We start from the raw sequence: 26,558 nt of genomic DNA, 5'->3' as shown, positions 1-26,558 counted from the left end.
TACTGCAAAAATCCTGCCAAGGTTGCAGTTCATATTCTCCCGTGTGGGCAATTTTTGTACCAAAACCAGATTATTTTCTTTTACATAAGACACGCTAATTCAAGCAAAAATCAATTCAAGGCACTGCTGTGTCTTTTACTATCAGTAATTCATATGAGATAATGTTATAAGGGTTTCTTCTGCTTGATAATCTTTGAACCAGGACACAAAAGCTGTTTGGAAGTGAAATGCAGACCTCAGAAATTTCACTGTTATGTTATATTGTCTTCCTCTGCCTGGAAAACCAAGTTTTCTCATGAGTCTACCTGCAGCAACCTCTCAGAAAGAAGAAAGGCCTAACTGGCATACTTTTAGAAACCTAAAAATAACTTACGATGTCTCTCTCCAACACAAGAATATAATTTTTGCAAGACCAGGCATCTTGAGATCTTACCAGGACAAGAAGCCGATGCTGTACACATCCTTTTGGAAACTGCCACAAAACAGTTTCCAATCAGCTAGTGATGCAAACCTGAGTATTGCAAACCTCAGTCAGCAATACTTTAGGGGGCAGGAGACAGCGTTAAGAACTGAGGGTGATTAAAATAAACACGGCAGCTTTCAAACTGATGGGAGACTGAGAACCACAACATTTTAGCTCCAGGCAAGCTGAGTCAGGGGCTCGGCACAGGCAGCGGAGCCATCGACAGACGGCCAGTGCCACACGTCACACTTGTGCTGTGGCAGGTACAGCTTCTTGCACTAGGCTCGTACCCAGCACGGACACAGCAGACCCTTTCCATGCGGCCACAGAACGTGCTGCGGGATGTATACATGCTGCATCGCTTTAGGGGAGCTGATCTCTGCCTGTGCTGGGAGAACTTTGCTCCCCAGGGATGTGGACGTCCTCTTTGACAGCCAATTTCGGAGGGTATCCCTCTTTGCTGTCTGCCCCAACTGGTTGGTCTCAGGTCACTGTGTCTCAGTCCTGGTAGTGCAGAAGTTCTCCCTTCCATTTTTGCGGGGAAAAAAGTCAGAGACCCACTTAAACTACAGGTGAACTGAATCAAACCAGTAGATTTTGCCTGACTCCTGCACAAGCCACTCTGCTGGCAAAGCTGCTGTGCTGGTAACTTCCAAAGCCACCACAACTGCTTGCAAATTGAAACTCTGTCCATGGTCTAACTCAGCACTGACACATGCTGATATTAAATGGCACGGGAAAAATGCTTACCTCTGCTAATCAACTCTGTTTTTATCTTTACTCTTCCCTGCTACCCCTAGCATCAGCAATCTCATACACTTATCTATTCAACTTCAAACGAGAGCATTTGCTAAAAGAACGACCTGGACTAATGCACCAGGAAAGAAAAAAAGGCTAAAACACTGTATGTGGCAGCTGTCCTTCATACTTTTCTTTTAAAGACAGGTCACACGAACATCACTTATTTTAAAACAAAGATCTTCCTCTCCCCAAGAGAGCTGGTGTTCTCCCACTACTGACAGTAGTCAGCCTACATCCCTGGCGCAGGACAAACAGATACATGAAGGCAAGGTTATGGGGAAAAAGTCTGTACCGTCAAAAGAAAGGAATCCCAGAAGTTACTAAGGTTGCTCCTCTGACAGTATTGACTGTATTTTTTTTCTTTGTGGTTGCTAGACTGATGGTCTCAAAGGCTGAGAACAAAGCTTAGAAAAATAAGACTCACAAAAACAAACACTTCTTAAAGTTGCCAAACCTCTTTGAATTCCACAAAGAAAAATAGAGATACAGAGAGAGAATGAGAGGGAGAGAGAGATAGGATTTCAAACCCCCAGTGCTCTTATACCTGAAAAATATCCAGGCTGGCAGCTGGTAAAAGCTAATTGGGATAACTCTAGTGGGTACCAGTCGAGGATCAGGTTTTCATGAGGTTGCAAAAGCCATAGACAGTGCCAAATTTGCCTCAAGGAGAGGCAGGGATGCTCACATGAACTCTTCCCCTGGCAGTGATGTTGGGGACAGACCTTTGTGGGATGGGCAGGGCTGAGCAGACAAGACAGGTTGTGTCTTTAACAGGCATAGCAAATTCGGAGAAGAATGTTTGCCCATGGCCTAAGGTGCAGAACAGTTTAATTTTGTTTGTGAACGCAGAAATATTATTGTCTCACCTTGGCAACAGCAATTTCACTGAAAAAGAAAGCTGTTCCTGCTAGGAAATACTAGCTTTCATTTGCTGCTACTTGTCAAATTCTGCTTGGTGCTTTACTACAGCTCACCCGACAGCAACCGCTGGGCAAACAAGCGGTGATTAATGCAAGCCAGTTCCTCTTTGTTCAGGAATTGTCTGTGACCAGAGACAGGGATTTCCTCCGTGTTCAAAATGGATGATTTTTGTAGGTCTTATTCAGCCTGTGCATTGCCTTGCAAACTCACTCGCTTTGCGTTCCTGATGTAACCCCAGTTTGGAGCTGCTGTAACTGGGCAGTAGTGTGCTGCTGCTTGTTTTTTTGGCTGAATACAGCTCTGAACAAGCATATAGCCAAAAATAAGAATTTCAGTGGGGTTATCCATAAATATTTCCCAACATTTGCTTCCAGTGTGTCATTTCCATAATTGTTTCCCCATGGGAAAGGGCCCAAGGTTAGGCAGCGCTGCAAAAAGCAGGTATTGAAAATTCATCCCCTTGCTCCAGCTACCGCAGGTAACTTGGTGGCTACGAACCAGCTGAGGGCTCACTTGACTTGTGCAAGGGTAGAGCCTGTCCCAGCCAGGGCTGGGAGCCTTATCTTCGTATAGGATGAGAGTCCTAAAATCAGGACTGCATCAGTCAGCACAGGGGACAAAAAATAACTCATTTGGAAATATTCAGGCACTTGCAGTTTTTAGTTCTTAATTTATTCTCTTATGACCCAGTACTCCAGAATGAGCCACTTCCACAAAATCGGGCTGTTTTCTAGGCATGCGGGTGTGCATATGAGGGTACGTGTGTGTGTGTAGGCAATGCACGCCCTGTCATCTTAGGACTTGTCTACAGGGGAAAATGTGGGGTGTTTAAGGTCTATCTACTATGTGTATGAGTCAGTGGGAATAAATTATAGCATGTTACACCCTGTGAAGGCTCTAATCCAGCAGTGAGATGTCCTTAGGAGAGGGTGAAACCTACTGATCTCTTGGATCAGAGCATCCACACTATGGTTTAACCCTGGCAGATGCCAACTTCCCACATTCTACCAATCCCTTATAACATCCCTGGTCATCCCCGCAGAGGGAGGCTTGTCATCCTTCCTCACTGTAATAATGGTCTCAGGAACATGGGATCTTCACGGCCTTTTTGCCATTCTCTTTGCAGAACTGATCAGCAAGGAGCTGTCGTGTGCATGCAGCACATCACAGAAACCGATTTGGCTCCTGCTGCCTGAACCTGCCCTTGTGCATGGCAGAACCACAAAGCTTGTGCTGCCCTGGAAAGGGCTTTCTTAACCTTCAGGACCTTTAGTCCTTTTTTTTAAAATACTTTTCCTGTGTTGTCTGATTATCCCCTCCTCTTTTTTTTTTTTTATTTTTAATATTCTTGTCTTTGGAGCTTGACTATTTTGCAATGCTGGGTTTTAAGGAGCAGGAAAGACCAAAGGAAAGGGCTTGAATTCCTTTCAGTCTTCTTCTCCTCCCAAATCAAAGCTGCTTGAAAAGCACAGCTAGTAACAGTAGTTTCTGCTGGTCCCATCAGACCCTGTGGGTCCCAGGGACCCAAAGGAGCCCCCTCTCAGCTGTGCCTGGGAGGCAGAATCTCCCTGCGGAGGGGTTGGGGAAATGAAAAGCTTTTTGCTCTGAGTTAATTATTTATAATCCACGTTGGCTGAGTATGCAGCCTCTTCCAGCCAGCTCTGTCCTCTCAGCATTTGTGCAAAGGCGAAGAAAACAAATTAAAGATGGGAAGAGTGTGCTTTCTCAGCCTGAAGGTGGGAGAGAGTGGTATCATATGACAGAGGGAAACGTCCTTCATAACCCCAACACCTAGACCACCTCATGCCTGTAACGTATTTATCCTTATGAAACCGAGCAGGGAGAAGGAGTGATAGCATTCTCATTTAGCCTTCCACGTGGGTATACATAAAAGTGCACAGACACGCACACTCCAGCTACTCCAGATAGCTTCTCTGCTTAACTTTAATGAAGGGACTTTCATAAACATCTGAGGGCCGGGACCTGGGTTACAGCAAATAATAATTTTTTAAAAATTAACAACTGAAGTTATTGGCTGCTCTACAGTTTGCATGTCTCCCCCTGCACAATGTAACATTTTTAACTTTGTAATTACACGGTAGGCACCCAGCGTAGAAGTGCAGGGTCAGTATCAGGGCATCCTGGGGTAATTATGTGGCCATTTTTGTCTTGTAAATTACAGAGTTATCTTGGGACTGAGAGAAGGAGAACGGCAGCAACTGCTTGACTAATTGGTAGTTTAAAGTTTAATTACCCCAGGCCTGACATGCTGCCTCGCAGATGCAGCTGCGGGAGGGAAGAACGGCTCCAGACCCTGCACGGACACAGCGGGTCCTGGGAGGAGCAGCCTCAGCCCCAGGCTGCTGACACCAGCCCGTCCTCTGCTGTGCATCGCCCCGGATGGACGGACACATCTGGGCAGGAGAGGGTAGGACCTCTGCTGTGGAAAACCTCCAGCTGCCCTGTGGACTGAGGCTATTCCTCTCTCTTACCTCTTCCCAAACCTCCCTAGGCAGAGAAATTCTCCAGCCTCCTAGGAGAGGACAGCATATTGCTCCAGAAAGATGGCCCTGCTGCTGCTCAGCACAGCTCTGTCCTCAGGCAGCGCTTCCCTGCATTAAAGGGAGAATCCTTTCCTTAAAGAAATCTTTAAATCCAATTCAATCCTTAGAGCCATGACAGTCAGATTTGATTTAGCACCAAGCTGCAAGATAGGTACATATTTATTTTTACTGGGAGGTCAGGGATCTTGGTGCATCGTCATTACCAAGTCTGCCCTTAGTGGGGCTCTCAGGATGGCTGTGAAACACTTCACTTGGGGACACACACTGAAGTGGAGTTAGAAAATGCAAGTTATTACCAGCAGCCAATAAGTTCTTGGTGGCCTGACTGAAACAAGCTGGGAGGGCAGTACAAGGACCCCAGGTGCCCATGACATGCAAAAAAAATCATTATCACAACAAGCATTAATTGACAGTTGGCTTAACTGGCTTTGAAAAGATGCAGATTGAATCTGGAGGAAAAAAAAAATCCAGCAACCTTGGAGATACCCTGGAGATGATCTTGCTGGCTCAAGACAGAAAACCCCAGAAGGAGAACACCGCAAAGGACTTTGGTATTTTTTTCTACCCAAAAGGTAGATTAGAAAAAAGACTTCCAGCTCAGTAACTGTTAAGTATAGTGCTTCACAAACTATGAGGTACTAAAAAAAAAATGCCAAGGAGGGCAACTCACCAAATTTGCCAGAATGTAGTGGTACCCATTCCCATTTTTTTCAAGCTTGATGATCTGCAAGATGAAAACCAAGGATATTTAGCAGAGACCAACTAACGAAGTAGAGCTTCATTTATCTACCCTTCTTCCCCATTTTTCTCCGATGAGACTGTTTGGTTGAAGACAGGAAGACATAGCAAAAGAAAAGTTCACAATCTTGTTAGAGGAAGGACAGAGCTTTCACACATGATATTTGAGCAGCAAGTCTGAAATTAGACAGGACAAGATCCCCAAGCAGATTCCACAGGCGGGGAGAATAAACTACGTGAACCACCCTGTTTCCTATAGGCTCAGGGATAAAAACACAGTACTTTTTCCAAAAAAACATTAAACAAGATTTCTATTTCAAACATTAAAGGAACAAAGCAGGGATCTGGGGTCCGTTTGTCCCGTGAATGCAGCTGAAACACTGAGCAAGACTAAAGAGCTATTCTGCACATCCTCCCATCAAGAGTCCCTGCCGCAGACACCTACCTGGGCGAGATGTCAGGAGGTTAAGACTGTAGGGCAATTTTTCTCCTTTAGTGCACTGGGGTAGCTTCAAGCCACGTCTCCAGAACAAAGCTGCCTGGGCAAGTCACTCAACAGAGGATTCCCCTTGCATGTTCATTGAGATTATTTGTATCTTCATACTCATGGTGTCCCAACATATGCTCTTTGCCACTTACTCCTTTCTCCCTGATGCCTGTAGAGTTAGGTTTTTATTCTCTTTTATCAACACAATTGCTTATGGATCTGTAATGTTTGAAAGTTTCTGTGTTAGCTGGAAAACTTTCCCTTGTCTAAGTAGAAAGGCACCATCTGTTGCAGGGTTGCCTGTGATTATGGGGGACGGGGTCATTGATCAGATGACCCCTCGATGTCTTTTTCTTCCTTGATTTAAAAAAATACAGAAAGAATAGAGCTAAAAATCACATTATTCTTGCTGACTCTGGATTTCTACCAAAATTCCTCTCCACTGCTTTCCAGCAGCACTGTTAAATTCTTACCAGGTGACTAGAGCCAGATACCATCTGCATTTGAGCCAATCCACATACAGAAAGAAGACAGTGAAAAAAAGGCCCAAACCAGCATGCCCTCAGAACCTGTAAAAACACAAGAATTGCCAGTTTCTGAAAGAATTGTGCTGTTTCCGTAAGGTTTCTTTGCTGGCAACACTACCTCTTATTTCCATTGTTGTATGAATTGATTCTGAATTACTGCCTGCGTTGCCAACGCTCAGGCAAAATCTGCATGAACAGTAGCGAGGCCAGAAACATCCTCACAGCCAGAATGATAATACAATAACTGTTGTGTTGGATTCAACCAGAGATTGGTCTACGCAGGACTTCTCTCTGATACCAGGCTGGTAGCAGGTGTTTGAGAAGCATCAGACAAGGGCACACACAGACTGATCCTCCCCGTGGGACAGCACTCCCAGATTATCATGAGCAGCCATTTAGGGATTTCCAAATGGATTATAAATGAGCTGACACTTGCTCTGTGCAACTGGTTCATCTGCCTTAGCCTTTCTCTGATGAAGTGCTCTTGTATGCACATTAAAACTCATCTGGTTCCCAGCGTTAACATGGGGGTGGCAATTAACTCCAATGCAGGCTTCATTTAGTAGCAGTTTCTTACACAACTGATGTCAGCTCCAGCAGCTTCACTACCCTCTGGTTCTCCCCACAGGATCCTTCAGTATGGCTTCTGCCGTGCAGTCTGGAGCCCTCAGAAAAAAACTCTGTATACCTGAGGCTGTAAAGATATATACTCTTATTATGGGTAGTTTTCTGAGTATCTTCCATAGCCAGATCTGAGAAGCAAAACCATACCCAACTTGTCCCCTTCCATTCATCAACTGAGACCGACCTTTGCAGTAAGTCCCAGACCTTGTGGGAGGAAGGTGCATCTCCGGGGCACTGGGATGTCTAAGAATTACGATGCAATTCCCCATTTCTCCAGTGTCAACAATAGCTGGCGTTGGCTCTTTCTGCCCAAACTCTCCCTTTGTTATTTTATTAGGTGTCAGACTCGATGAACCGGAGAGGGCTGCCATCCAGCTTTCCCTGAGCTGTTAATCTTGCAGCCCATCCACCTGAATTATGAGGCTTGCTTCCTGCGTTTTACACAGTTATTTGTGATCTTAATTTATTTTAGAATGCTTGCTCAGTCCTAATGTGTCCGGACGGCGGTAGCAAGCTGAGGTTATAATAGCATTTATCACTTAGCCTGAACGTGGTGAGAGGCTGTGCTGGGCTGCATGCTGATAGCTCACTTGGGCCACCTAGGTTTCATTACCCACTTCTTAATGGGCCAGTTTGACATCTATTAGAGACAAATCCTCTCAGAGTGAAACAGTGGCAAAGGAGAAATTCCAGTTATTCATTTTAATGAGAGACAAGGAAGAAACAATACAGGGCTTTGATGGAATACAACCCACCACTTACTTATCCCATTAAGGCTACACAGCGCAGCCCCACGGATATCCTGCCTTGAACTAAGGCCTGGCTCATAAACGACAGTTACCTCGGCAAAGATAAATCATGCCCTTGAGACATGACACAGAGAAATCTCCAAGAAAGAAATCAGGTCATTTTCCCACATATCATTAACACATTGAGCACTGGCTCCTCTACAGCTACAGTCTCCAGAACACGAGGACTACCTTGCTGGAGTCAGTAGTAGTTATTTGTGTTATGTGTACGGGATGGGAAGAAGAAATTAAAAGTGTGTGCAAGCACCAGTGTGTACGTGTGAGGGACTGATGCTAAACAGCCATCCCCAGCTCTTCCGTTCACCGGAGAGCACCAATCCACAGCCACGGAAAGACAGAGACAGGCTTGTCAGGGAAGAAGATAAATGCATTAAAATCTCCCTGAGAGGCTGAGACAGCTCTTTGAACGCCTTAGACACTCAAAGAGACAGGGCAAACAGAGCAGTGACATCCACACAGAGGTTGCTGGTGTGGTGAGCTGAGAGACTGGCTGCCAGCCCAAGTTTAAGTCCCAGCTGAATTTCACATGATAATGAGCTGAACACTATCTTTGACCCCCTCCGGTCATCTGCATGTTGCGAAAGACCTGCTTACGCTGGGATAACTACCTCTGCTCTCAGAAATCCCTGTGGAGTCAGAACACGAAGTCAAACAAGGATAAAAATGGAAAACACAGATCTGAAAAAAGTTCTCTACAGCCCTATCCCTAACAGAATTGTTACCTCCTAGGCACAGACGTCTGTTAGAATTGCTCTGTCTTTAATGGATGTTTTTTACAGCATTGCAAAACAAATATAATCACAAGATCTGAGGTTTTTTAGTGATCTTGCAAACAGCTTTACTTATATCTAAGCTTAACTCTTGCTCCAGTTATGTAAAGAAGTTTGAAAGAAAGACTTATTTTCCTGCTCATATTAGGGAAACTAGATAATATTTGACTACAGAACTTAACTTTCTGTTAGAAAAACCAGGCTTAAAAAAACAACATCATTAACCCTAGAAATCTGATGTACCCTATAGGAAAGCTTGCGGAAAAGGCAAATTCACTGCCGAGTTCCTGTCAAAAAATTTGTTCAACTGCAGCTACTCTGTGGTCAGAGAGAAGACATTACCCTCCAGAATAATCTGGTCTCTCCTTCATGAGCATGATCTTTACTTTGAGGTTAAAACCTGCTACCTGCTTTGTTATTATATATAATGGAGTAGCACCCAGAGACATCCAACAAGGATGGATTGTGCTCATCTCTGAGCTGTGCAGCTGGTGAAATAGCATTCCTTGCCCCAGACAGCGAGCAGCTGAAGTGTGAGACGGGAGATGACAGGTAGCTTAGACAAAGAGACGTGTGAAGCACGAGGTAAGAGTGAGCTGGTTACGAGAAGTACGATAGCGGCAGCCACAGTGCCCTACAGTGCTTACAAAGGGGCCCTTTGCAAGCCATGTGGGACAGGACTCCCAGCTGTGGGGAAAGCCTTGGCTGTAGGTGGAGGGGGAAAGATATTAAGGCTGGAGTTGAAGAGGTGACACAAGTGTTGACTGAGACCTGTCCATGGGCTTGCATTGGTCTCCTGTCCACAGAAGTCCATGTTCAGGACTTAGGGAAAGCATTAAGGGAGGCATGGAGGAAAGAGGATGGGGAAAATTTGGGTCTGCACTACTGGATGACCTATCTAGATTGAGGGTGAGTAAGGCAGGGTGCACAACCTAGCTGCTGAGTCCTCTGTTGCATATCCCATCTGCCTTGTGGCCGTGAGCTGACAAAAGAGCCAGGAGATGGCTGGGAATAAACCAATCTCTCCCACTGCAAGGCACGAGAGGAGCTGTAAACATCCCATCCTGCTACAACCTGGATGCCCTGGGAGGATGCTGAGCTCCAGCCTGATCTGGAGACAGTGCTCCTAAGGACACTACAAATGTACCATAAAGCTTCTCCATCTCTGTCCTCCTGGCAGTGGTTGTGAGAATTTGGTGTAGCACATGGAGGCTGGAGGACCAGGAGTCTGGCAGTGCCGATTCACACCTCCACCCTAATTCACAGGAGGTGGGAAAACCAGAGAAAAACTCAGCAGAATAAGGAAGTGCCACATCTTGTGCACACTGCTTGGAAGAATTAGCACAAAGCAAACTTGTTAGGGAGTAAGGGGGTGTAAAGGGGAGTCATACAAGTAGGGAACGTGGAGCAGCAGAGCTCACTAAACATGAATACATGGGAGTTCCTAGTATTTATATGGCTTTACAGTTTCCACAATAACACAACAGAGAAATACCTGCAAGCTCAGCAGCCTGCTGCAATACGCACACCCCCCACATCCAATGAGAGCTGCAGTGAGACATGGATCAGACAAGAATGGGTAGGAGAACTTCTCCAGGAGAAACAAGCATTCCCGTCCTGCATGCAAGACCCCTCCCAGAAGACCAGCACCAACACAACCTTGCTAAGGATGATGTTCAGCCGCTCAGATTCACAGTCCACCACCACCAGCCTTTCCTTCTTCTTCTCCAGCTCCTGGAAGAGCATGCGGTAGCCCTCTTCTGTTGTTGTCAGGATGTTGACAGCTGTCACCTGCCAGTTCTTCTCGGCTGCGGTGTCCAGCACTTTCTGTAGGACTGACAACCCTGTGATGGAAAGAGAGGGGGAAGAGGACAGTAGGGGGAGAACTACGTTTTAGCTGTGCAATGGCATCTTTCCATCCTTCTGACAGCCTGCGTAGCTGCCTCGAGCCAGGCTGGATACAGCATCGCAAGAGTGCAGCAGATCCACAGAGAGCAGCTAATAGTCTAACAACTTACCCAAACACAGATGGGCTAGAATTAATGACTCCTGCTTTTTCCGTCCTAGCACAAGAAAATAGGATGATTCCAGGCCTAGTTTTCCTTTGTAATTGACAGATCAGTCTCGTTGATCAGGCCCTGCTGTGGGTTTCAGATAAGAGCTCTAATCCCCATCTTCTTGTCTGCCACTACCCAAGTCACTTGATTTCTTTGGGCCATAGTTCCTTTCTCATTTTGGATCTGTTTAGGCTCTACGCTCCTAGGGTTAGGGACACCCTCAGCAATCACAATACACAATCATATTCAGCGTCCCTGTCTCTCTCAGCAGCATCTCATCAGAAAACTTCATTATTTTTGAAAGGATCTTGCCTAAATTACATGCACAGCCTTCCAGAGGAGATACACATAGTCAACACAGCTCTGGAGTCCTGCTAGACAACCCTGCCTACTGCAGTCCTTTTGGGATATTCAGCGTGCCCATGCCTCGTGACAACAGAAAGCAGGGTGGGTTGCTTTTACACCTTTTACTTGTCTCTTAAGGTCATCCTGTCCCTGCAAGAGCTAATGATAACTTGCAGGACAGAGCTGTGAATCACCCTTACCTCTGCGCTGTCCTCCACAAGTCCATTTTGCTCTTGGCCTCCAAGCCTGGAGCTTTAAAGGCATCTTAGAGCTGGGGAAACTGAATCACAGAGCAATGAGCTCACTAGCCCTGTTCATGGTTTAGAAAATTAGGTAATATCTTCTAAGAACCCAACAAAGGCTGTCATTATTTTACACAGACAACTATCACTCACTAACACAGGGAACTTGGAGTTTTCCAAGATACCTGCCAGAAACACACACGTGTATCACAACTGGATGTGGGCTCAGGTGAGACCTGAGCAGCTGTCAGTTCATGTTTATAAATGTGGGACTTGGTGGCCTTGAGTTCGACAGACCTATTCAATACGGGACCTATTCAATAAAAACAATTTTCCTCATTTGAAACTCAAACCGCTTACACATTAAATATTTCTCTCGTGTTGATGGGGTTCAGACCTGACCCTATGAGCACAGACATACTGGGTTAGGCTAATGCTTCATCCAGATCGATGCCCACCTTCAGCAGTAATGGATATTTAGAAAAGGAATAGAGGACAGGGAAGGCATAGGGTGACCCTTCCTTTAGCCACCCTCTCAGCCTCCAGCAACCCACACTAAGAGGACTTCTTGAGGCAAAGTATCCACCTAGACCACTATGTTTAATTGCCTGGTAACCCTTCCCATGTACCTGTGACTTACCCCGGTCAGCATCATAAATGTACACAAACTTCTGCCAGCTATAGTGCTCGATGACACTGATGAGGGCATCTTGGAGCTCTGGGCGAAGCTGGAGAACAAACTGGTTGGACGTTTCGACGGGGAAGCTTGGTGTTATGAAGCAGACGTGGAGAGCCCCGCAGAAAGACGTGAGCATATTAACGGTCCTCCTCTCATAAAATCCAAAGATGGCGTAGACGCCCTTGGAGAACTGTGAGCAGACTGGAGGAGCAGAGAGATAGGTCATGAGGGCAGACAAGGAGGTTTCTCAGGGAAGTCACCAAAATAAACCTTTTCCCTGAGATAAGCTGGAGGCTCCCTGGACTAGATCACTTTCCTCAAGGCCTGTGGGTTGGTGAATGCAACCTGTGAAGAACAGGGCTTGCGGCCATGGGGTGCTCTGCCCTTGATCTCCACAGACCTGCTTTACCTTTGATAGGCAGAAGGGGCACAGGGGAGTGAATTCAGTACCCTCAGGGCTCTGCTGAAGATTTTGCTGCTTCTGGGATAAAATGTGTTATCTGAACAAGGGAACCCCTCAGCAGAAAAGCACAGTGGCTCACCAAGCCCTGCCTCCTTGGGATGGCAGCTGCCTGGCCCCTGGAGCTGTTTTACTATGGGGGAGAAAGGCTGCAGCTAGAGCTTGCTATTGCAGCCCCAGATGCATTCAAGGAGCAGAAGGAAAGCATTTGCATGACAGCACAGCCTTTTGCAGCCAATGACTTCAGGAGGAAACCATGGGTTTGACCTCAGAAGCTGAGACCACGCTGAGAGGGCATCTCTGCAAAGGTTCACCGAGGTTCACTACACTCATAGCACAGCTACAGGGAGGTTTATCCCTGGGCATGAGCTGCTGGCACTGAGGTTGGAGCCTCTGACACCAGGGGGGCATTGGTACTTGGGGACACATGCGTGGCAATTTCTGGTTTCCTCACAAAGCCATGGTGGGGAAGGCTGTGGGCCCAGTGAGGTAGTGGTGGTGGCCTGGGAGGTCTCCATGACTAAGCTCTGAGGGTGCACGCTGGGTTCTCTAGCAAATATTTGTGTCTGATCCCAGCAGCTGGTGCGGTGCTGTGCAGGGAGGGCTCTCTTGGGTTGGAGCCCTTCTCAGGAGAGCACTTTACGAGATTGTGGGAGCTCCTGGAAAAATGCCTCAGCATCTCAGTGAGGCAGAGGGAGTTCACACTTTGGGTTGTAAAACTTAGCCTCTGAGACAGTCAGACTCATTTAATATCACCCCTATTTATGGCACATCCCAAGTTATCATCAATAAATCTCCAAGACGGAGGTGGTGACAGTGACAGTGTTTTCCCTGTGTCAGAACTCCTGGCACTAGTGTCTCCTGCCGTTGTCACTCTGACTCTGAAGACCTTTGGCTGTGACATTTATACTGACTCAACACTTCACACATCACTTGCCAGTCCCCCCCAGTAGAGTGCAGGGTGAGAAGTTGGATATGACATTTTGGGGTCCCCTGGCAAGTGCTCTGCGCTGCTTGGGAATCCCTTGACCTGGTTTCTGTTGATAGCTGCCAGCACCAAACCTTCTGCACATGTGGCTGGAGACCGGCTCCTAAACATGAGCTTGCTTCATCCTTAGCTGGGCTCCATCCAAGCTCTGTCCCTCCAGCAAGGACCAGAAGTCATCCCTGACTGGCTTACAGCCATCCTGGATAAGATTACCTTGTTCCTCACTTCTCTACTGCCAGCATCAAATATTCAGAGGGAAGAGCAAGAAATCCTGCTTCCCACTGTGCAAAAAGAGTCCCTGCTCTGATCTCACCACCAAAACGAAGCAGCCAGGTTTTTGAAATGGTGCAGTGTCAAAAGCTGAGAACTGAATCTCATGACACTGGTGAGAATTTTTCCTTCCTTTTGGAGTTAAGTCCAGGTTTTGGGCGTCCCAACCCAGTAGTTTGTCCCCAAGGTCACCCATCCTCTTTTCGCCACTCAGTGTCTGTGATCTCACATACCTCAGCACCCTCCTCCCCCAAGGGAACTTGTATTTCTGTGGGGCAGGGAATTCTTGCGAAGCCCGAACCATGACAGAAATAAACCCCTCTTCTCTTTATTCTCACGGCAGTGTCTCTCTTTGCAATCAGCAATTGTGTCTGTATCAGCTGGAGTCACTACCCTCATCATGAGACTGACACGTTCAGGAAGAAAAGTAGCAGACACAGATAGAAATAGCCTGAACGTCATTTCCATGTGGCTGGACCAGTGGGTCTAATGAACAGCGTGATACACCATATGTGAGAGATCAGAACGTGATCTCTGGAGACTCAGGCTTCAGATTCCCCGAATGATTAAAGTGACATTCCCGGAGCAGCTGAACAATCCAGCACAATTAATAATCCAGACAATAAACTTTGCTGGCTTGTTTTGTTTTAGGCAAGCCACGGCTTCCTTGAATTTTATTTTCTACTTGAAATGAATCTATTATTTTTTAGATTTTTTTTTTTTTTTTTAACTCTGTGGCTCAGTCATGCTTAGGCAGCCCTCCTACACTGTTCCGAGACACTCATCAATCCCAGTGTTTGAAACAGATTGCAGCAAAGATGACTGGGAGAACGAACAGTCTTTATCATTAGTAAGTTTGGAAAGAACCCTAGCTCTCTTTGTACTTTCAGACTAGGAGGGGCCATGGACAAGGTAGATAATTTGGGAAAAAAAAAAAGACTCACTCAGGGTTATCACCCAAAGAACAACAAAGAAACTGTTGTGTCAATTAATCCAGAAAAATGAAAACAGTAAGAACTGCAGCCACCTTTCTGGGACTGAACTTGGCATAATGCAAAAGCAGTGGCTGCAAACTTATTTAAATCTCAGGACTACTTTAAATTACAGATATTACAAATGAATTTACCCAGCAAAACTAAAAAGAAGTTACTTGCCATTTATTCAATACACTAAGATATAGGTGGAATTTCTTTATATTTGCTTTAATGGCTTTATTAACGGGATTTATTAACAATTGTGTTCTCATTTGGTTGCTCTGCAACTTCCTAATAACAATCTATTAAGAATTGTAAACCTTAAACTAGAGGAAGCAAATATTTTAAACTCTCTTTGTTTTTCTGTCTTAGGAACTTCTTATCAGTTCCTCAGCAGTCACTAGCCTCTGACTGATGCTTTTCTAAAAAGATTAAGAAACATAAAAGGGATAAAGATCGTGCTGGAATGGAAGGTCCAAGAAGTTGAGCTCTTCTGGTCGATTGGCTGGTGATAACATCACACTTGGCAAGCCTCGTGCCAACTACCTAACAGCTAGATGGCCACAGACTGGCTTTTCCTACAGAAGAGAGTTGCAGCCAATCTGGTAATTAGCTCTAGCAGTTGAATTTGCACAGTTCAGCCTCGGAAGCTCATTCCTGCTGGTGGGAAACTGGGTGAAGTGCAATAGCATAAATGTCTGCATATCCAAGGATGTGAGTATGAGCAAAGAGTGTTCACTTCGATGCAAATGCAGACATTTGTGATAGTCTGCACATGCTATTCTTGGCCTGTGGGCTGCACAAAGGGAAAGAAGGACAGAGAACATCTATTCTGGGCTGTAACTATGCTATTATCTTACAATGAGTTTGTAATTAATTACAGAAAAGTTTTCCTCTAAACAAGCCCTCAGAAAATATAGTTCATAATGATTGATAACCATGGCAACTACTACCATATTCACCCTGATCAGTCTTGTATAATTGATCAGGTTGGGACACTGGGACATTCCCAGTGTGTGCTGCACCAAGCATGGTGGACATCCCATATCCCTCTTTCTCCAGGCACAGGATCTCTCACTGAGGCTCCCTAGTGCCATTCCACAAATAAAATTACGTAAAAGCAGAGGAATTAACTTGATTGTCACCTGGTTACACTGGAAAGACAACCCAGTGACAACCATCTGCTCTTTGGACACAGCTCCACAGCACCTGTTGCAGCCAGGTAAGGTGAGAGCTCCTCACACTGTTCTAAAAACAGTTTTAACTTACAGTAAAAATCAAAATAGCATTGTAAGTTAGTTAAAAAGTGACTGATGTGGTAGAGCAAGCATTGTGGAGCTGGTGTGTCCTTGAATTCAGATGAGGAAAAAGCACACATGCTTCACTCATGCTTAAAATCCCCAGACTCCAGGATTTCTAGTCCTGCAATTTATCTCAAGTTTCTCTTTTCATATGGAAATATTCAAGGTAAAGCATTTAAATCAGAGGGAGGAAACACTGATTTTATTGAAAGCCATGCAGGATGGGACATCTACTTGGCAGCTGAAGAGAGGCAGCTCTGGCCACCTTTGCAAATGCTTCCAAGAAAAAGAAAAATACATGCCCACAACTTTAAATTGCACATTTTCTCTGCAGAACAGGAAAGCAAAAGAGATGTTTTGAGTCTTTAAAAATTCCTGGGAGACTTTTTTTGACTAAAGCTCTCAACCAGACACAGAGAGAGTAGATGCACAAGACTGATTTCTGCATTTAGGAGGGCTAGAGATATTTTGGAACTGGAGGTTTGGTCTGATCCATGTCAAAGGCAGATGTCAGGCATAACATATATCTCATTTGGATTTTGGTAAAAGCAGGAGGGAAACCAAAAAGTTTCCCTCAGAAATGGTCACCACAAAGAGGGGCTGAAACAGTCTTGGCATTTGAGGGAGGAGGAAGGGCAAATGGGCTGCACAGAAGGATGGGAATGAGGATTTGGTCTCCAGGAGTGAAAATGGTGCAATTCTGCTGAGAATCTGCAAACAGGACTGCAAAAAGGGAACGGCTCCCCACGGACACAGCTGGAGAAGAAGCCTGGTAGGAGATCCTGGCAACTGCTCATCTGCCATTTCCTTTACAAGCAGAATTTTCACCATTTCGCTGAGTTTAAGACTAGAAGGGGACATTAGATCATTTCTACTGACTTTTTGTATCTCATGGACCATTAAGTTTCACCCAGCTACCCCTGGAGGGAGCCAATAATACGGTTTAGTTGACTCTCGGGAGACTCAACTGCTGCGTGCCTCTGCCAGAGAACAGAAGTAACAGAGACAGTGCTAATATCCAAAGCCACAAGAGCAGTAAAAAACCTGATTAAACGAAATAACCCCAGATGCTCCCCACAAACAACTCATGTTCTCTGTTGCAGAAGGAGACAAAAAACCCAGATGGTCCCTGCCAGATCTCAGAGCCCTTCATGACCCTGGAGGATGTCATATCTGAGGAGCATCTAAGGAGGGAAGACACTGCACCATATCTAGGAAAGTCATTACTACAATGGTGAGCTGCAGATGTTGTGAGGATTTTGAGCAAACTACTCTTCATAGCCCAAGCAGGCAGGGAAAGAAAAGGGCAATTTGGAAATGTAGACTCCCAGATAGGAAGAAATCTTTGAAACCACCCAATCCAGCACACACAGCGCGTACTCCAGAAACCAAGTTAACAAATGCGTTTTGAAAATTGCAAGATGAGTGCGGCCAGACTTTGAGCGTAATAAAATAGTCAGCTCAGTCTACTGTCCTCTGTAAGCTATTAAAGACTAGCCCTGCAATGCCTGCAGCCCCAATATCAGTGTGGCATGTCCTTCATCTGTCCAGACCTCCTGGGACACAGAACCAAAACCTTCTCTTGCAGCAAAACAAACTCATTGACAACAGTGGTGTCAAGGAGCAGTTCCCACATGCTTTTCTTTGCTCACTTCAAGTATATGTGTGCACATGTGGGAAAGAGGAGGGGGGATGTGCATGCGTAATTTATTTTTAGCATGCCCTGCCTGGAGGCGACCCTCACACAGTGATGGAGAACCTGACATCAGGTTGGCGAAGCCGGTGGAATTTCGATGAAAGAGCGCTAGTGTCTGCTTCAATTAGGATCAGCTCAGCTTTCCTCCCAAATGTTTGTCCTCACAGTTCTCCAGTGTGGCGTAGGTGCCAGAGCGCATCTCTTCAGCACATCCCAATGACAGCATGTTCCCACAGATTTTTCAAGCAGGGGAAAGCCAAACAGATTCTACACTCCCCCATTGCTCCACGCATGTATTGAGCTGACTGTAGATACGTCCCATATAGTTGATCAACGGCAAATCAGGGTGATGTGATAGCACAAGAAATATATGTTTCTCTTTCAAATATATAAAAGACACACAAGTGTGCTCCCTTCCATCATTTTCCTGCACTGCTGCTCTGACCATCTTGGAAGCTGGAAAGTAGTGTTGATTTTTACATCAAGATCTGCTTTCCTTCCCTCATATTTAAACAATAATCTATGACTGAGAGCTGCTCATAACTGTTTATGCTGATAGCTTCAATTTTTTTAGTTAAGTTCACCTGCCTGACAAATAAGTCTTAGTTTGCCTGGCTGACAAATGATAAGTTTCCCTTGAGATCAAATTGGATTTAGGATACTTCTTTCTTGCATGCTGCTGAGTTTAAAGAAACAGAAATAGCATGGTGCTTTTGTCAACAAAAATTAACAACATGGACTCTCAGTCATTTAAGTGCACTTGTATCATGGTGTTTATATGGAATTATAATCATGGTGGTGGAAGATATGGCCATGAGAAGTTGACTTTAACCTCTCTGTCAAAGGGACCAGTTGAAAATCACAGCTCTTCCACTTGTGTACTTCACAAGTAGAAAAGAGTGTCTTGAAACCTCTTTTCCTTTTTCTGCTAGAGTCTTCAAATGTAGTTCTTATCCATTACAAAACGGAAGAGAAAATTCAAATATCAAAGGTCTTACCAGGGTCACTGAACTTGTTGAAAAAAGGAAAGAAGGAAAAACAAGATGTTTGACAAGACTTTCCTTGTTTGCTTTGCTTGTTTTTAAACATATTGTTACTTCAGGAATTGCTAAGATTTTGCTGAATCATATAAAATTAAGAATGAAATATATTGAAGGGTTTCCAGTCAATACTCAAACTATTTCTGAGTAATGGTGGCACTTTTAACAGGAATTAGGTGCAAATCCCCTACATGAAACACTCTGAGATCATGAGCATCTTTTAACAGGTCCTGGACAAGAACCCAGAGGAGACGTGAGCATGTATCTGCTGAGACCTGGGACTTCTGGGGTCACAGACTTGAATGTCCCCTTAAATAAAACGTCAGTTGACAACTGTATTTTTTGGGTAGCCTTCAAGTGATGGCTAACCCATGGAAAGAGAACAGAGACACCACTAGAAAGGACATGATGCCCATCTCAAGCAGCATTCAGACTTCACAAAAGCCCATTCCTTCTGTGGTTAGAATTAGGTTATTATTCTAATAGGGACAGGATGGCTAATGAGGGTCCTGTGGCTAACAGATCAGATTATGTATAAAGGGAAACAGGTCCAGTGCCATCTCTGTTTCAGGATTGTTATCTAATCATGACCTGGATCTTTGCTTGTGAGGTGGAGGAAAGCGACTGCCTTTCTCTGAGCCCCATCTGTTCCAGTCCATTGGGTCAGACACTGTCTCTTGCTCCACGTTCGTATGGTCCTAAAATAAGACCGTATTCTGAGCTTGAAGCACTGATGCCATGCTCTCAAGCTGTGTAAGGTTCTTCCTGTCTCCTGCCTTCATCTCTCCAGTGTCCCATACCAGAGCCACAGCTTTTCCACAGCACTCCCTGCTTTCATAACTTTTTTAAAACAGAAAAGACATGCAGAAGGGCTTTGGTGCCTGGAAACAATTCTGCATTTTTCAGCTCTAATGGAGGATCTGACCTTTCTACCTTGTCTAGTTTTTAAAATGCGAGTCTTTTAAAAAAGGTTCTCTTTTCCTACATGCCAGTCTGGCTCATTTCTGGGGTACAGCTAGCTGTCAAACCACAGCAAGCAAACCCAGTTGGGATACAGTCTTCTGAGATCCTTTTATGGCACATTGTGTCATTAAAAATCACCATATTTAGTTAATGAAAAGTACATCTCCTGCTCCTAGGGCCCAGGGATAGCCCACCTGTGGCTTTTGAGCCTTGTGTGCCTTTTGAGAAGTTTAATGTTGACACATGTGCCAGAACTGTCTTACACCGTCAGCAAGCCTGTGCTGGCAGCAGGGCTGCTGGGCAGCCCGGCTTGATGCTGTGTCCAGAAAGAAGCAAGCAGAAGATGCTGGCCATGCTGGGTTGCTTTGGAGCAGCAGAAGCTCTACAAAACCAGCTACTATCTCCTGCTCACAACCCTCACCTCAAGCTCCCCTGCAGCTCCCCTAGCAGGAGGCGGTGATGCCTCATATGGCCCCCGCTGCAGATGGATGTTGCTATGGGCCCCATGGGCTCTGGAAGATCAGCTATCCCTGCTCTCACCTAACCTCCTACAATGAAATAGAAAGCCAAAAAATTTGTCCTCGTTGAACTCTCCATGTCTGAAGCAGAGTCATAAATATTAAAGCAAGATTACTACAAATGAAAAAGTGACAGTGATATTATAAAAGGAGGCGAGGGATGAGGGTTGAACCAATTTTGCTTTTGTTGCTTTATTAGATGGCCTTTTGTATTATATTGGTCCTTCTGCAGATAGTGCTATACTAGGAAAACTAAGTACCATATCACAGTGTAGCTTTCTGCTGGGCAGCATGAACAACAACGGAGGAAAAGAACAAAGCACCAACACCACAGCATGTTAATACGGTACATAGCACACTGCTCTTAGGTCAGCACAACATTTAATTCTGGGCTGTAAGAGCTGAATTACTAAAACAGAGTAAAAAGAGGGGAGTGAGGGGTGGTAGGGGGGAAGATAAGCAGTAGCAGAAAGCAAATGCATCAGACAAAAAAGAGCTCACTGCAGATGAAATGCATTTTGTCTTTAATAGCTTCTTTTCTTTCCCTAATACATTATATCTGTTCACGGCAGTTTTTCTAGACATTAAAGCCTGCGACTGTCTTCAGTGCAAGCCTCAGGTTCTGATGAGGATTTTGTAAGTGCTTGTCTTGAAACTGGTTGCAGGTCGCAATGCAAAAACTAGACTATGGACTTTCTCTGGAAAAGTTATTCCAACATTAATGTTACTTCCATTGGGGAAGGAGGGTGTTAACGTCTACCTCAACAACTCCTTTCTTAATCTTCATCCTGATAATTACAATTTTGGTCCCGTGTCCCCTGCTTCATAAAATGTCTGCATAGATATTCCCAAATTTTCTCTAGTCTGTGCTTTTGCAGATGTGCCAGTTTGGAAGCCAAACTGATGTCTCAGTCTCTGATGTGTCTCAGTTCCCTGTGGCATTCCTGAGACTCGTGTTGTTGTCTTCAATTGAGAAAACAGTATTTTGGTAAATTTTCTCAGCTATATTGTTACTGGGCTTTTTTAGGATTATTTCTTGCTCATAATAATGTCTCCGTTAGCCCTTCCCTGAAGTCTGTTCCAGGCATGGCGTTCAGTTATGATATACATACTCCTTTTTCCAGGTCATAATGGAGGTAGCAATCAAGACTGTTTTTAGCTGCAGCTCTGTATCAGCCTCTCTCCCTGCCCCATCAGCTCAATACCTTTTAATTTTCCATCACAATCCTACCTCGTGAGGCTTTGCCCATTTGTAATGTACAGGATTACAGTCTTTTGGGCCACTGAATTCCATACTGCAAATTACAACATCAGGACCAAATTTTGTGATTTGGCAGGCAACAGAAGAACAGACTAACTTTCAACATGGTTATTTCCATGTAGAGACATGACAATGCATTTATCAGCAAGAAGGGCAGTCAGAATAGCTGTACTGGGAGAGCAGGTCTGAGTAGGAAGGTCTCATCTGGTGACCAGTGACACCAGGAGACCTGGTGGCCCAGCAGACCTCCTCCAGTCCTGGGTTTACACATGGTATTTTCTGAGCCTGCTTTGGGATCCTAGCCAACACTTGGAAGTGCTGAGGTCTGAGCTGCTTACAAAGCTCCCCTTTCTGCTTCTAACGGTTCTCACGGTGGCTTTAAACATTTCCCTTCCCAGACACTGAGCTTTCACTAGCAAGATACATGACACATACTGAAAGCATATGCCTGTTTGAGAATGACAAGTCACACACAGCGGTTCGGATCACAGCATCTGGACAACTATGCACCAACGCTCTCACATCAGCGATGATGTGGTCTCATGCCCTGAGCCTGCTTCTCCCCATGCAGCCAGAGGTGAGCACCTATAATCCCTTCTCCTTTCTCCCTGCCTCTATTTTATTTTTCCACTCCTGCTTCTAAATTTCCAACTTTTAATTGTTTTGTGCTACAGTGCATAAAACCTTATCCTTGTGTGCCACTGAACTAACACAACTAATTTTCAGCCTTTCTTGATAACAGACTGGAAATTAACAACTTCATTTATTAATACTCCACCTTTTTCTATTCAAAGCAGCCAAAGAACCTGACAAAATACACACACACACGCATGCACACTCTCTGCATGCTCCTAAACACTCCTAAACCATGCATGGTCCTAAACACTTCCTGGGCATATATTTATACTCAGGTGCAAGCACCGGGTTTCTTGGTCTCAGGGGTCAGACCCCTAATGTTCTTCAGCCTACACGGTCAGCTGCAGCCAGGCAAAGCAGGTGTTAAACTCTGTAAAGTCAGATTTGGCATGGTCCTCATGTGCCCAGCTTTTAATCCCTGCTTTGGATCTACATGAAAAGAGACCTTTATATTTCCTTAAATACCAACTCCCTTTCCTGATAGTGATTTTTTAAATTGACAAGAAAAACCCCTAAACAACCCCTTTTTTAAACTCCAGTGGTGTGTTTCCTTCAAAGAAACATAGGGGTATGCCATATCCCATACACCTACGTAGGTTGTGTGAGCATTATTGTTAATTCTAATTGGCTCAGAATTACACTTATCCAGTTATCTCCCACACATGGGTACCCACTATAGATGCAACTGTCACTCTGCGTGTATTTGTAGGATGCCTGGCACAATGCTACAAGGCCTCTGTGAGGTACTGTAATGTATACATGTTAAATAGCAATAAAGCAAGCCACTGAATAGCCTCCTCGGAGGAGAGAACTACCTTCCCAGCAGAGAGGAGAGAAACGATACGGCTGGCTCACCACAGAAAGTAAAACAAAGGATAAGGAGGGACCTAAATGGAGAGCCAGGAGAATTTTCCCTAACCTGATTGATCTTTTTGGTAGCGATGATGTCTTGCATGTGCTCTACCTTAGAGTATCTCCTATCCTAGGAGGGAGGCTGGCTGATGCAGGCTGTCAGAGAGCACAGAGGATGTTTCCCTCTTGTGGTAAGCTATGGTTGGCCTTTCTGACATTATTTGGCTCATGTAAAAATAAAAGGCAGCAGACAAAAAGCACAGGGTACAGTGTGTGGGGGAAGCACCACCAAGCTCACCTCTCCACAGCAATATGGTCTCACTGGTCTGGGCAAAGAAGGAAGAACTTGCGCTTATCCAGGACAAAGCATTCTTCTTCAAACAATACCTCTCACATAAAGGACAAAGCATCTTGTCCTTGGGGGTTTGAAGTGGGAACCCACCAGCTGTCTGACACGTTATTTATAGATGTCCACATTGTCTATAAATTTTCAAGGCTACATCACAGGTATCTGCTGAGCTAGCAAGGCAGATGCTCCAAAATCTACACGTGCCATCGCCGCTCCAAAACTGCCATCTTTTCTGCAGTCACTGGAGCCATTAGAGTCTTCTGAAAAGAGGAGCAGCAAAAGTACAAACCCAGCAAACTACACTCAGCACGCAAGGGTTAAGCCTCTAGCGCACAACCCTTTTGTGCTACCCGGTTGTATATTGTATTCACCTAAGGTCTGTGAAAGCCAAATGGTTTTGAAACCCCATTTAACACCTCAGCAAGGGCTGAGTTAGGTGCAGAATGACAAGATCCTTTGACATCTGAGCGCGCTGGCTTTTGTGGGCTTAAGTGCCTCCCTTGGTGGTTCTTTGTTATAGTCATTTCTTGTAGGGTTTTTATTTTTCCTTTTCACATTAATGTTCCATTCCATTGTGCTCATAGCTTTCTTCAGGCCTACTTAATGTCAGGGGGAATATTACCATTTCTTCCCTGTCATTAGAACAGCTTTAATCCTGTCTGCATTGCGAGGGCAATAAATGATAATAGCTACCACATTTTTATTTCTGTGGTGCCTCTGAGCACCAGGTTTTTTGAAAAATCCCAAACAAACAAGTTTAAGCTTGGGATCTTTTAAACCCGGTGGGAGACTGTGTTGTCTGGGGAGCAGGAACGCAGAACTGCAACAGATGGTGAGATCTGGACCTATGGTTTGCAATTTTATGGTCTCTGGTGAAACTTCTGTGCGAATAGCTCGTTGTGGGTGGTGGAACAAACAGTTTACATGAAGTGCATCTAGCTAGTGTGCCCAGATGGAGCTTCTACGGAGAGGTGATACTTGTTAAACCGAGGCTGCAAGCAGCTGTAGAGGGCAGCTTCCCTCTTGCAGGAGGTGAAGGCATCCATCCTGCTGAGTCGTGCAAACGGTGGCGTTGGGGAACTCCACTCTCTGCCCCGCTGCTCCAACAAACCTGTGGATAGACCTGGAGGCCCTGTGTGAATGTGACCCAAAATACCAAAAATACAACCCAGGAGCTGGCTACAAAGCAAGACCTTCACTGGAAATAAAGTGGAATTCGAGATTTTCCTAAAAAGTCTTGGGTAAAATCTGTCATTTTACCAGTATGACAGAAGGGGCTTTTACAGATACAGTCTTCTCCTGAAACTGCACTTGGATCCATAAAAATTGTCTCCCATAATAAGACGGTCTCATGCAGAAATGAACCTCCCAGGACCGAGGAAAGGACCAAGAGGTGGGAGAAGCTGCAAAGCACATCACCAATTATATAAAGCCACCTTGGATGCACACCTTTTGCCTAAAACACCCTTGGGCAATGAATTCCCATTAAAGTTAGTGGCAGGCGGCATCAAATTCTCAGACACAAAGCATTTTAATAATGTTTTCTAGAGAGACAATAGCTTTGGGAAAGGCTTTTCTACTAGATGTTTCACTTGCAGAGCTTCATGTGTTCACAGTAAAGATTTATGCTAGTGAAAAATACTAAGTCATCTTCTCTACATAAAGGCCAGCGAAGATACCAGGAGCATCTCAGTTATCTTGAACAGCCTGCACTGCCAATGGGACTGAGAAAATAGTCTGGAAAAATGGGACGTGTGTCTTCGGGAGAAGAATGTGGGAGCATCCTTAACATTAGGAAAACATTGAGATCTCTTCCTGACATGCCTAGTTACGTACAAACACCTTCTCTACCAATTTCCATTCTGGGAGAATTTTTAAGCTCCTGAAGAAAGAGACTCTCTAGTGAGCTGCAGAGAGCAAGAGAGATCATGTAAAACACTCTGCATAAATGCAAATTGCAGGGAGGCCAGCCAGAGCACAGGAAGGGAAGTTGTTAGAAACTTCGGGTCATTCATCATGCGGGTGCAGTGACACCGCACATACAGATGCAGCTTCTGTCTCAAGCAGTTACTCAGTGTAAACCAAAGACTATGACATGATTTAGGCAGCTACTGAGAAAACCCCACTGCTTCTCAGCAGAAACTTTACCTGTAAAATATTATTTAGACAAAATAGCCGCAGCACACTGGAGGATACTAATTTGTACCACTTTTCACAAGCATCAGAGAGACTCTTTCACTATTCACCAGATGTTGCTCCAGCCTTCTGTTGACATTGCAGGGAGATGCCTCTGATGAAACACATTTGTGCATGAAATCAGAGTCACTGGCTACCCTGGGTCAGGCAGGCCTTGAACAGAGACATACCAGGAGCACCAGGTTTTCAAGGAGTGGAAACAGTCCTTGGATTTAACAATATTGTGCAAGACAACTGAGCCACGGAGAGCTTCACACATCAGATGCTAGATTTGCTTCCCACAAGGAAAACTGGGGAAACTACACTGTGTAATGGACTCTAATGGTACATCTAAAGTGAGCACATGGATGGCTAAAGGTATAATTAACCTAATTAAGGCACCATTTATTCCAGAAGCCTCAAAGAGGAATGGCAGGTGGAACTGCCATCTTCAAGAGAAGGTTGTCAGGGCAGACGCTGCTGCCACCAGTGGGCAAAACCACAACAAAGACTTGGTCTGGAAGGAGCAAGGCAAAAAGAAATATCCCTGGGGCAGCTTTCTCTGTCTCTTGGTGTGCACAAGAAGCCAGGGGTGCAATGCAAAAGCCTGTGATTTACACCTCTGGGATTGTTCTAGTGAGGGCTGTGATTTTCTTCTTTCTGTACTGCAACCCACTTTAGGTGCTGAATGTGGCAGGGAGGGGTGTCTAGCCTTCACTTTGAGTTCCTGACCCTCCTGTTAAAGAAAAGATTAATTTCCCTGCGAGAGAAATTATTTTTGGCTGCCTATATTTAACATGGCAGTGAACATCTGCAGTCATATTTCCTAAGCATTTGTTGTGATCATTCCCCTGCACTCCTCCTGACAGTAAAGTGGTGTCAGTTGAGAGCCTTAGTAGCATTTCCAAAATGTGCTTAAATGACCTAGTTGACTACCACGTCTCTTTAAAGAAGAGAAGTTGGAATGATCTGAAGGTGATTTGGGATCTAGGCACACAACGTGCCCGTGCAGGCACATTCCACAGCAGAGTGGGGAATTGTGGCATAC

At 45.0% G+C, this 26,558-nt stretch overlaps 1 protein-coding gene across 4 annotated transcripts in view; it reads right to left on the bottom strand.

Moving 5' to 3' along the window:
* The window catches only part of GRIA1 (glutamate ionotropic receptor AMPA type subunit 1), a 131,372-nt gene that overhangs the window by 52,990 nt on the left and 51,824 nt on the right, over positions 1–26,558 (bottom strand). For 3 of the 4 annotated variants that reach the window (XM_075509399.1, XM_075509400.1, XM_075509401.1), the window contains exons 3-5: positions 11,989–12,228; positions 10,364–10,548; positions 5,420–5,473 (exon numbers count right to left, since the gene is read on the bottom strand). In XM_075509399.1, coding sequence (XP_075365514.1) covers positions 5,420–5,473; positions 10,364–10,548; positions 11,989–12,228 — 479 coding nt within the window. The remainder of the gene's footprint in view (positions 1–5,419; positions 5,474–10,363; positions 10,549–11,988; positions 12,229–26,558) is intronic. The other variant, XM_075509402.1, reaches the window with a different exon arrangement.

This window comes from Mycteria americana, chromosome 8 (assembly GCF_035582795.1).
Source record: "Mycteria americana isolate JAX WOST 10 ecotype Jacksonville Zoo and Gardens chromosome 8, USCA_MyAme_1.0, whole genome shotgun sequence".
In the NCBI taxonomy this organism is placed as follows: Eukaryota; Metazoa; Chordata; class Aves; order Ciconiiformes; family Ciconiidae; genus Mycteria; species Mycteria americana.
The sequence above is the reverse complement of the archived record's forward strand: the minus strand, read 5'-3'. Positions and strand labels throughout refer to the sequence as shown.